This window comes from Bactrocera neohumeralis, chromosome 2 (genome assembly GCF_024586455.1).
Source record: "Bactrocera neohumeralis isolate Rockhampton chromosome 2, APGP_CSIRO_Bneo_wtdbg2-racon-allhic-juicebox.fasta_v2, whole genome shotgun sequence".
Classification (NCBI taxonomy): domain Eukaryota; kingdom Metazoa; phylum Arthropoda; class Insecta; order Diptera; family Tephritidae; genus Bactrocera; species Bactrocera neohumeralis.
This window is the reverse complement of record NC_065919.1, coordinates 81,742,862-81,755,845: the sequence shown is the minus strand read 5'-3', so window position 1 is coordinate 81,755,845 and position 12,984 is coordinate 81,742,862. Positions and strand designations below refer to the sequence as shown.

Genomic DNA, 12,984 nt, shown 5'->3' with positions numbered 1-12,984 from the left:
CCAGAGAATGTTAATAAATATTTTTACTCTGGCCTCACGCAGTAGTCGACCATAACAACCATGTTGCCATATTAAAACTTGTTCTCCTAACCAAAACTAAAAGGAAGTAAATGAAGAAGGATAACGATGGCGAGCGACTTGACTAACGAACGTCTGCTTGTCCACAATTTAATATTGACTATCCGAGTATGGGGCGATATCGGTATTTAAAAATTTAAACATAACTTCGCCCTCTAACTGTTTTAATATTGATAACTCACCAACTACAACAATCAACAATCTGAGCAAATGTGATTAAAAGACCAATTCCTTCAGACTTCCTCATTTTTTAAAAGATAAGTCAAGCACCAATGAAGACGTAGAAATAGCAGTTCACATAAATAGTGCCTTCAATATGTAATATATCTGATCTGAAATTATGGGGCCGTGCGGAGTCTTCGCCCAAAAACATCTCCTCGTGGTGGCCACCATAACAGACGGAGGATTCAGCTAAGATCAAAAAATCAAATTTTATCGGTTAGTAGATGTGTAAAGGGCATGATTAATCGAAGCATTTGAAAAAAAAATATAATTTTTCGAAAACTCGCAAAGAGTATGATTTAAGGTATGATTTAAGGTTCTAGTTTACATGTGTACATAACATCACTTTTCATGATTTTACAGTCGAAAGAAAAACGATATAATAGAAACCACTCAAATGAAAACAAAATTTTATTTTGAGTATAAAATGGTTATATATTGGTTATTATAACTAACAGCGATATTCGATTTTATTTTGATGATAAGTTGTTTTGCATATTATGTGATGATACATACATATGTATGTATAGGTGTAGCATTGCTAGTTTATTAAAAAGGCAAAAAATTAACAATTTTAAGTGTGCTCAATGCTTCTGTACTGTTAAAAAATTCCGTGAAATATTTAAAGCACAAAAATATTTGAAAATTAAAACTTTGTTGAAAAATGAAATTTGATGTGACGCCCAAACATTAATCACAGCTGTTAAACAAAAAATAAAAATAAAAAAACAGCAAATATGAGCACGCCTATGATTGGCTTAGCAATATCTAGCATACATACATATGTACATATTAATCTTCAAAAGTCAATGCCACAGTTTGTTAATGAACCTTCTATAACTTAACATAAAGATAGGAGTTGGAGAGTGGCATTCTAATTAATATTAAGACTCTCTCTGAGTATTTTTTTCATATGCCGCTTATTCTCACACCAATTATAAACACATATAAAGCAAACGTTTCTAGCGCCATCTATGTTTGATTATCAGCAAAGAGAGCCACACTATGCACAAATAGCTGCTCTCACCATCTTAGTGACAAGGTAATAATTGCGTATAGCAACAGTAGTTAATGCTACTTGTTAGCTGAGCATGTTAAGGTGTGTGAAGATATACGAAGGTATTTTGGCGCCACAGGTTCGAATCTCAGCAGAGTCAATGTTAGTAATTTGTTAAACTTAAGAGAAAGTTAAAGTTTTTATAAAAGAATGCGATACGGACGGTGAATTTTAATGAAGCATTAAAACTAGAAAGTGAATGCGATTTATATTGGCATAATGTACCAACTGGATTTCATTTGAAGTCCGTCCATGGCTGGTTCATTTCCACATAGATCGTAGATAAAAATTTAGAGTCGTTCTCGCTGTTGCTACATTTAGTTCATAAATGATAGTGTTATGAGAATTTCCCAACATTTTTTTTTATTAATCTCAATTTGCCAAAATATGTCGAATTTCAAAAAAGAAGTATAAAACTGAAGTAATAGTAACACAACAAATGTGAAGGAAAAATTTTGCGACCGATATGCTAAGAGGTCTAAGGGGTAAAGTCTCTGAGGTTACGAATTTGAGCTCAAAAATTTTGATCACGCATGCTATTTCTGTAATTTTGGTATATCGTGGTGGTTTGACCCCTACACTCCTTGTGTAAATTAAGGGGTTACATGAGTTTCGTGGGGTAAAAAACACAAATTCTGATATTTTTGGAAAAAAACATTTTAAACCCGGCCATTGGGATGCCATTTCAAGTGACCCCTCGGAAAAAGATACGCCCCCAGAATAATTCCTTACAGGATCACCTAAAGTAAAAAAATACGTGTCTACAACTTAAAGCTTTAACTTAGAATTTGGATAAAGAAAAAAAACTAAAAACTGGACTTTTAGCAGGCATTTTTACAAAAAAATTTAAATTTCTGTGAAAATTTTGCGACATTTTTTTTCAAATAGTTGTAATCGAAAAAAACTCCTTCTTCCAAGTCTTTAAGGATTGTATCTCAAAGACCTGTGTAAAATTTCATTATAATCGGTTGGGTAGTTCTCGAGAAATCTTGCCAACCGACTTCAAAACCACAGTTTCGAGAAAATCATGTTTAAAGACGGCGCACTAAGCCTAACTTGTCTCAAGCGCACAAGTTCTCTACGCTGCATCTCTGAAACTATTACTTGATCATCTTGAAAATTAGGACAATATTCTAAAGATGTTGTGGAATTTTATACGACAGTAAAAAGAGTTAGATTTTTTGAAACACGTAAACCCATGTAACTCCTTAATGAATTAAGAAATGTATAAAATTTAATTTGTAATAAAAATAATAAATTTTATTAATAAAATTTTAAAGCTTATATCTGTACATATATAATAAAATCGCAATTTTCTTCTTATATTTTTAGCAACCACAAATTTTGTGGGGAAATTCACGCAGAGTGTCCGTCGCATTGTACAAGATGTCAAGGACGAGGGAGCGCCAAGTAAAAAAAAAGAAAATACATCAGACAAAATTTTTTATTTAAACTTTGAATACTTGCAGGTGGCATGACACGCGACGAGGTAATCGATACCAATGAACGTTTAAGAGCACTACGCTTGCGGCTGGAGGAGTCATATGAGACAGCTAAGAAAGCGCTTATAACGCTCATGAATAAATATGGCGATTCTAAGAGTCAACGCAATGTGTTCCAGCGTTATCCAATGCTGAAGATGATGATAAAAGTGAGTAGAAAAATTTATAATTCAAACAAAGAGTTTCTACTATAGTTCATGTGGTATTCGGAAAAAAATTATTTTTAATTCGAAAAAAATTAAATTGTATTCAAAAAAATTTAATTTGATTTTAAACATTTTTTTTTCTTATTTTTTCAGGACGTTATACGCTTAGAGACGCAATATTGGACGCTGATTGACATACCCAGGCAGGAGAAACAAGAGACCGTGCCCTCATATGTGATGCGTGCTTGTGCGATTATGGAGAAGACACAGAAATCCGGTGAAGGTGTGAAGACTTCAGCCAAATTGGCCGAGGAGGCAGCGGAGAAGCGCGAACGCATGGAACGTTTGGAAGGTGAGTTCGCTGTTTTTAGCGTATTTTTTGTTTGTAATGAAAAGCGCGTTGTTTACAGTTATGACCACCGCACAAATCGAACACGAGAACACACAACTCATAAATGATTTATATCGACTGCTGAAAAAATATTTGGGTCTGCGGCATTTAATCAGAGTGCTCAAGGTGAGTGGAAGCGATAAATATTTATTTAAATGTGTGAAATTACAACAAAAACATTTACTATAATATAAAATTTAGTAGAGATCGAGACTTATAAATTCTCGCCATTATTATTCAAATTTTTATAGTAATCAGTCGTTTTGTTTATGTTCCAGAAAATTTACTTTAAATTCATGTTTTTGGAATGAATATACAAAAATATTCAAACAAGACTTACGTAATATTAATTTTTGTCTTAAGGCCCTGGCATAAATTTGGTTTATTTGTTGTTTTGTCGGAGTATGTATTCATTTGTTTGTGCAGAGGCTACTTTCTGCTCGAAATATCTTGGGAAGCACATTTACTCGAACGCATATTTATTTATTTTACTTTGATCTATAGTCTCAAAGGCGGTATTTATATGCATATACATATATAGTATGTACATATGTATATAACTGCTAGGTTATTATGTAAAAGGTAAATACTCATGAATACCAACTTTGAGAATATATTTATGCCTTAAACGGATTTTTTCCCACAAAAATTAATAAAATAATAATTCGATGAGATTCTCCGTCAAAAATGTTGTTGATAGAAAAACACTCCTGCTTATCAGTCACATTTTCAGCACTACTACTGAACGACGATACTAAAAACCTGTATAATTCATATACTTGCCAACAAGATTGCGTTCCTCTTGCCGGCATGTTAAACTTTTAATTATTTTTTATCAACCGGAGACCATTCTTTTTTCATTTTCTATAAATTTATATGTAAATTTTCCATATATATGCTGCTTCATTTACAAAATTTTTCTGCATCATAAAATTTCAAAATAATGTCCTTAGATGTAAGTAAACAGTAGACGTATCTGTGCTGCGATAAACTGAATTTCAGGTCACAAAGGAATTCAGGGAGACGAAATCGCTGATGAGATTGTCAAAAGTGACATCCGTCTGTCTATCGAACAAGTGCAGGAAATACGAAAGTCAATAAAAATCATATAAAATTTACTTTCCGAAAAGATCGCTAAAATTTGGTTTCGAAAGGACTGCAGGCGGTTGTTGGCCTAATGACTGGTCACAAGCACTGGCATCCATGCATGGAGTTAGTCTCAGCTGGCAATACTAAACACAAATGGATCATGTTTTCAGTCTAACCCAATTTAACCAAAAAAATATATTTTTTAATAAATAGATTATATTTATGGCGGTTCTTTGCCATTTAGATAGTGAACCTCATTTAACAATAGATACCAAATGAACTCTCAGTTACTAAATGCGTTTGACAATTTCAACGGACTCTTATCGATACCTCTTCCAATGTACAATCGTGAGGACCCCGAACCGAAGGACAAATGCACCCAGTCGAAGTGAAGTTGCTTGATTCTGCTGATATGCGATATGAGGTTACTGCTTTGATTGGTTCTTGGCTGTCCACCTTACTACTGCACCGTCGAGCAGAGTTGGTCTTACAATAGCTGTGTAGCACAAGTATATGAGAGAGGACCCTTAACATTTGTTTATTCACCATTAATATGAGAGATAGTTAGCTTCCCATCGAAGTGAACCTCCATAGAAAATTTTAGAAGCGGAGATAGCACTCCTGTATTCCTTGGCATATGCCAGTATCTGTGGGGCTTTGCCGTACCCTATTTACCCTTACCAGTTTATTCACCATTAATATGCATAGAAGCGTAGATAGCACTCCTCCTTGGGGAATACCTCTACAGACTTCCTTCGTCATTCTAGCGTCGTTCCATTCTGCTCTTATCCTTCTAGAAGTCAAGAGGCTTCTGATCCAGCGTTGTATAGCAGGATCAATGCCTGTTGATTGGTTCACACCCAATAATAATAGTAATAATAATTTTGATGAAAAAAATTATATAATTTTCAAATTACACTAATTCACCTAAAAAAAATCTTAGCTAAAAGATGTGGACCGTAAAATGACCTACGGTTGACAAAAAAATTAACATAGCTGCGTTTTCAAAAAAAGTTGAATTTTCCCAAAATTTTTGGTTGTTTTTCGCCTGCCAAGACTCGATTCTTGATAAGTTGAACAGGTAGACCATAGGAAAGAGCTATAACTTGTTCTTCTTTATTGGCGTAGAGACCGCTTACGGCGTTATTTTGAGAAACGAGCTATATACTATGAATAAAATGATTCAAAACTCCTCTTTTTGCTTCCTGAGGGTGCCCATAATCTTTATGATCTCGTGGTTTTATTGGGCAGCACTGAAAGTTCATGATCCACTGACCAGATGACAATCAAAACAACAAACTATCACTAAGCATTGCTCAGAATTAAATTGCGAGATCAGTGGACTAATTGTGAGGTCAGAATTTTACCTATATTTCGAACATTTATTTATAGCAATTTGAAGAAGAAGCTTCTTATTACAATAAATTGACAAACAATAATACAAAATCTCAAATAAAGATTCTGCATATTATTTATTTGCAGGAAGATTATGGCAGCTCCAAAATGTATCCGATTTTCCCGCGTTACACAATGCTCAAAGACATGATCAAAGGCATTATGCACGATCCGGACTACATGGAAGTTTGTCATGAAATCAACAACTGAACCGCGCATTAAAATATTATAGATGATTAAACAAAAAGTTAATCCATGATAGCTATTGCATGTAAAATGTCAGCTGAAACCTATATGTAGCTGCACACATACACTAAGGAGCAAAAATATGTAGACAAATGCAAGAAAAACAGAAAAGCTGAATATTTAGATACAATTTTTATGCGAAACTAAAGCCAAAGCAAATAGCCAAGTAATATTTGGAATTAGTAAGACAAATACATATAGCTCTATGTGTGTGTGTAACTAAATTTCATAAACTCCAGCGTTTAAAGCGGTTCGTAAGGCTTAGACTTTAAGTTAAATTAATAAATAAATGAAACAAGTATTAAATTACATTAAATGGCTTTATAAAGCAGTTCACTAGCCAACATAAGTACTTAAAATGTAACAATTTATATACAAACAAATCAACAAACAACAGCAACTTACCAAACAAGAATTTAAACAATTTTCACTCGTACCTACATACATACATACACACACATAAATGGAAGACAAACAAATCGAACACACATGCGCACACACAAGGCAACAAAAACGTATGAAAAGTACATACATACATACAAAGTTCATATACTCGCATATAACTATATATGTGTATGTGTGTGAACACAATTATTGCCTTTAAAGCAAAAATATCACCCGAAGCCTTGCCACAGCGTTATTTACCAAGCAAAATGCCAAGAATTCGAGCATTCGATAAATTGTTGTGCAGAGGACAGGCATTACAAACACAAAGAGACACACACACACATACATAGATTCATACAAAAAAGTTAGTAAACATTTGTATGTGTGTGTGTGAGTTGAGCACTAAAGGTAACTACTTCCAAGTACCAACAAATTATACCACCGAACTAAGAACTACAGCAAACAGGACACCACCAATTACATACAAGCACACACACACATACATATATAAGCCTGCGCTGAGCTGCCTTGCGATGGCATGTCGCAGCTATAAAATACAAACAGTAAATATCAACAGACACTTTTGCAACTATAAATGTGCGCTTAAATTGCTTTCTTAAGAATTTACAACAAACAACATCACTTACAATAACAACAACACAACTGCTAAGTATCACAACTGGCTTCTAGCTATCACACAGCCACATATCCATATGTACGTACACACCACACACACGCATATATAGAACACATTGAACATTTTATAGCTAGAAACTTAGATGTGTGCGAACATGTAGCAACAATTAAATTTGTACCGTTATTTTACAAATTTACGATAACTCAAACAACAAACAACACAAATTCAAAACATAAAACAGGAAAACACGCTTTTTATAGTCAAAATTGCTGCAACAACAACACAAACTTAGCAACTTAAGAATGTACATATCTTACAGTGCGACAAAAAAGTAAACGGAAAACACTTTAAAGCGTAAATTCAAGTGGAAATTAAAAACAAAAAACATTAATACAAAATATACAAACAACAACAAGAATAAACTGTTGAAATAATTTCTGTACTTTGAGCCTGAAAATAAACTATTTCAAGTGATTATACACTCAAACACACAAACCATACAAAACATAGATGTTTTAGATAAATATATAAAAAATACACAAATGTCATATGAATATGAAAGCTATAAACATATGGTGAATATATGTATATCATTAACTATAGTTAGACAATATGCGGGAATTATTCCCGAAAAAATTAAAAAAAAAGTTATAAAAAATATATTTGCTTAAGCAGATTGAATATTTATAATTTAATAATTTTTATTTGAAACTTTTCAACTTCACAGCTCCATGTCATGTATTAACTGTCTATGTTGCATCAGGCGTTAGAGTGTGGCAAATCGAACAAATTATATCAACTGCTCACGCTGGAAGCATGGACAACATGGTACGAAACTCTTTGATTCTAGGAACTGAACTTCATCTGGTACCGCAAAGAACCAAAACTGGTGTATGCGTGGCTTATTGGCCTACCAGTTTTACCTAACTTAACCAAATCTCATGCGAGAGAGCGCCGTCTTTTTTCTTAAAAAACTGTATTTATCTATATCTTTAAATGAAGATTGTAAACATACGTAAACTTCACTCAAAACTATGATCTCACAAATTATTCACTAATTTCGCAATTTATTTCAGCAGGATTCTTAGTGTTACTAGCCCATATACTTTCTCTGCTAAAAAAGCAAATACAGGAGTTTCGAATCATTATATCCATGACTGGCCGCACTCATTGTGCATTTTGAGCAAATATGCTTTCTTTTTTATAGTGGGCGAAGCATCGAAAGCCGGAATGCGAAACTTTAACCTCGAGATCCCTCAACGGAATGCTAATAATTTTATTAAATTTATCAGAAGTTCTATTTTGTGTATATTTTTTTCTGAACATTTTGCAACAGAAACCAATTTCCAGCTATTGAATTAGGAGCTATATGACCTCCTGCAGGAACTCAACCTTTCAATCCATTCATTAAATACAGCTATTTTTTAAACCACTGAAAAGCTACATTCTTTTAATAAATTTTAAGAATTTCAAAGATTTAAAAAATAATATATTTTGACAGAAATCATTTATCTCATTCATTTTCAATCTTATGAGCTACAAATAAAGACCAACTGAACAATCTGCACATTTGAAGTTGCTCCGAAAAGAAGATTGAGTCCGTAATTTCGACGTGCATTACCTTTCTAGGGTTAATCAGCTAAAAATGCCACGCTCCCGCGGAACTAGTGGATTACGTATTACTTCGTACATTTTATTTCGTTTCTATTATAAGCACTGACATACGTCTAATATGTTGAAAAAGTCATAGGTTTCTGACATTTCGCTGACAGCTTCCTATTTCTCAGTGGACTGGCACATGAGTATCGTCTGCACTGTAGTTTTTCCCTTGTATTTAATAGACCAGAACAATTAAAGAACACGTGTCGAGAGTCTTTTGTGCACCCTTTAGATGTCGGATAGTTCGGTCTAATGTCATTTTGAAATCTGTAGAGGTAGTTTCTAGAGATCCCTTGTACACTTAGTACTTGAATTAGTTGGAAATCCAGGTATATCTAGGTATGTCGCTTGCCTATCCACGAAGCGATGTTCGGTATCTCACATGCAGTGGCAAGGCCACTGTGTTTTGGATGAGGATTGCCACCGCTGCTGCAATTGTTTCCAAAGGATTATAAATTCTCTAAGCGTGTGCTTAACTTTTCTTTTTTTAAGGTCTGTGTACTATTAGAATATATAAATAATATTTTTCGTTTAAGCACAAATTTTGTATTGTAAATTTTGACAGATATTCGGTATTAAAAACATTATAAATATTGTTTTTAAGATAGTCGCACTCAAAGTTACCGAGAAGGGAAATGGCGAGTTGATAACAGCATACTAAGTTGCCAACAATAGCCTCTAAACTATATGTATGTTAAGCAGAGTGGCCAAATGGCTTTCTTTCATTCTTTTGCTTTGTGAAGTTTACTTGATATTTTCAAGTACATATGTAAAGGGTGATCCATTACAAGGTTCCCTCCTTTTTTTTTTAAAGAAAAACGCAGAAACTTCAAATTTAATGGGGAATGTTTGTTATCATTTGAAAGAACTCTCTCAATAAATCTATTAATTGATGCCATTTATGGGCTGTGGCGCTGTCTTGTTCAAACGGAAGGGCGCCGAGATCACGAGCTTGAATTTCAGGCATCAATTAGTCGATAGTTATACTATTAATAAGTTTTAGATAATTTTTCATCGATTAGACCAAAGCTTTACGTGACTAACTGAAGAAAACTATTTTCTTAATCCTAGAATCCATTCTTTATAGGTCCATAATGGAATCCATAGAAAATAAATTAAAATTAATTATTTAGTAGTCATAATGATGATAGAAATGGTTAGGAAATTCCAAAATTGTTTAAAGAAAGCTGCTGAGAGTTCCATTTAAGTCCAACATCTGTTTCAAAATTATTTAATTTTTTTTTTACTAAATACAAATACGCTTTAATAAACATCTCCTGAAATTTTGTTGCTCACATATAATAATCAATTGAGATTGGAAGCATCCTTACTAAGAAGAAATCAAAAATTATTGCGAAATATACAATACTATTAACTAGCTAAAATTTAAAGAAAAACTGAATAATTAAACTAAAATACACATGACTGTAAGTACATGCATACATATGCATTGATATGCATATATGTATATGTATAACGGTACATTTGCATGGTAAATTTGTACAAAAATATTTATTTATACCACAAATACATACATATTTATAAGAAACCAGAAAATATGTGCTTACTCGAAGCGCGAACTTATAAAAAACAAAAACTATAATCAAAATGAAGTAGAACAAACAAAAGCAAAATAGAAAGCGTAATAGAGAAATTACAATTTTGCAAACAAAATAGAAAATAAATATTGGAAAATATGAAAAAATATTCAAATTATACGCTTACTCCAAAGAAACGCAGAGTTTTGATATGTCGTGATTTTGCATAGAAACAAAATAGAAACCAAACAACAAAGTATTAGTTAAAACACAAATATATATTTAAAAAAAAATAAAAAAATATTAATAAAATTAATCGTACGCATATGTTGCATGCAATAAATTCTTGAACAAGAATTAAAATAAGCAAAAAATATAAAACTATTAAATATATAAAGCAATTGACAAAGTATTAAAGTTTGTAGGTTAATTTAGCAAAACTAGCATATGCATAACCTATAAATTAACCAAAATAAATTATATTAATAATGGTACTACAACAAAAACTGCAGTTAGCTTATATGTGAGCTTTAATTTGTAAAGTGTTTCGTAACTTTTTATATTTTTGAAAAACAAGTCTAACTGTAAACGTGTACTAAATTTATAACTAGAAAGTGCGCTGTCAACTAATTTTCGTAAATTTTCCTTTTTCTCATTTCGTCACCTAAAATGCAAAACAGCGTAACATCAAAAAAATCGAATTAGAGTTTGAGTTTTTTGAGTTCCGCTATCAGATATAACCAATATATAACCATTATATAACCAATTTTTAACAAATATATAACCACTTTATAACCAAACTAAGATTTTTTTTCATCATGAGTGGTTTCTATTATATCGTTTTTCCTTCACCTGTAAACTTCTGAAAAGAAATGTTAGATCTTTTCAGCTTCCGCTGTCAGATATAACCAATATATAACCATTTTATAACCAAAACTCAATTTTTTTTTAAATGAGCGGCTTCTATTATATAGTTTTTCCTTCTCTCGTAAATTTATAAAAAGAGATGTTGCGTTATTTTGCATTTTCCGTGACGATTCGTTATTTCAGTTTACTACTAATTGTGAACTAAAGAAACTCTTAATTTAAATAGCGAGGTTTCATAACAACTTCTCTATCAGAAAAAACAAAAAAAACTTACAAACATTCAATAACAGAAATATTTCAAAATTTTACGACATTTTATTTCAAATACCAAAACGCTTATAATTATTTTTTGCTTAGCAAATAACTAAAACCAATAACAGTTTAAAATTGCTTTTAAAAGTGAATATGGATTAATAGCTTTGCATTTAGAGCTTTTTACGATAAACTAAAGAACAAGTTACACTAAAACCAGAATCAAAACCAAAAAAAAAAACACCTAAATGTGATTATGTTTTAATTTCCTATAAAGTAACACATGTCTTCGTTATTTTACAATTTTTATAAGAACTCGTACAAATAATACATATATACTTATATATGAACATATAATATATATATACATATACACACGATAAAAATATATATCTAGAACTATGACAACTCAAAATAGGGACTTTTGGAAAAAACCACTTACATACCCAACTATATATGTATGTAGCTATGTTTCTCTACTAACTCAATGTAACACTTTCTAAAAGAACATGGCAACACTCGACTAATAATATTACACATACTCTATCAAAAACTAAACCCACCAAACGGAACTTAAAGGCTCTACACACAATACAATAGTTCTTTCTACAGGACAAACAACTTAGCGAACAAAAACTGGAATCTACAAATATTTTTTCTTTGAGAAAACATAAAAAGCGAATTAAAGTTTACAAAGTGAAAACAAAAAACATAAATAAATAATGAAATATATTAACAAATAACTATAAAATTATATATATATGTATGTATTGAGAAGCTAATCAAAAAATATGACATAAAACTAGCGTTTAAATATGAAAATGAAATCTTACTGTAACTGATATTTGAAGCAGAACTTTGTGAGCGTGAAATAAATACCTTTTCCATTTCTAAGTGTCTAACTGAATGTGCATATTTGGATGAAACTAATAAAAATTACTGAAAACGTTGAAACAGCGTTTGATTTATGCCGCTTTAGAATTGCTAACATTTATTAACCGGTTGAGTAACCAAAACATTCGATGGCATTATTATTATTTACGAGGATTTTCATGCATAAATCGGCCGATACTGCTGCAATTTCGCTTTCGATATTCGTACAAAGTTCATCAATCATCGCTGGCATATGGGAATACATCATAGACTTGACGTAGCCCCACAAGAAATAGTCTAACGGCGTCAAATCGCGCGACCGAGGCGGCCAATTGACTGGGCCATTTCGTGATATAACACGTTCACTAAATTTGGTTTTCAATAAATCGATTGTGACATTCTCTGTGTGGCTTGTGGCGCCACATATTTTCGAAGTCCATATTATCCAATTCGTGGGATTTCCATTCACAGTAACGTGCCGGTCTTGATCATCACGGAAGAAGTACGGCCCAATGCCGCTGCCGCCCCATAAACCGTACTAAACCGTAATTTTTTCGGGATGCAATGGTGACTTATGGAGTATTGCTGCCCAACCAATAACTCACATTTTACTTATTGACGATGCCACTCAGCCAGAAATGAGCC

At 32.4% G+C, this 12,984-nt stretch overlaps 1 protein-coding gene across 5 annotated transcripts in view; it reads left to right on the top strand.

The window, feature by feature from the left end:
- LOC126761537 (uncharacterized) overlaps window positions 1–11,709 on the top strand; it is a 79,399-nt gene extending 67,690 nt beyond the window's left edge. For 2 of the 5 annotated variants that reach the window (XM_050477835.1, XM_050477854.1), the window contains exons 2-6: window positions 2,690–2,767; window positions 2,827–3,008; window positions 3,159–3,357; window positions 3,416–3,522; window positions 5,968–11,709. In XM_050477835.1, the coding sequence (XP_050333792.1) occupies window positions 2,690–2,767; window positions 2,827–3,008; window positions 3,159–3,357; window positions 3,416–3,522; window positions 5,968–6,090 (689 nt within the window). In that variant the 3' untranslated portion in view covers window positions 6,091–11,709. The remainder of the gene's footprint in view (window positions 1–2,689; window positions 2,768–2,826; window positions 3,009–3,158; window positions 3,358–3,415; window positions 3,523–5,967) is intronic. The other 3 variants (XR_007667374.1, XR_007667375.1, XR_007667376.1) reach the window with 3 other exon arrangements.
- The last annotated feature ends 1,275 nt before the right edge of the window (window positions 11,710–12,984 follow it).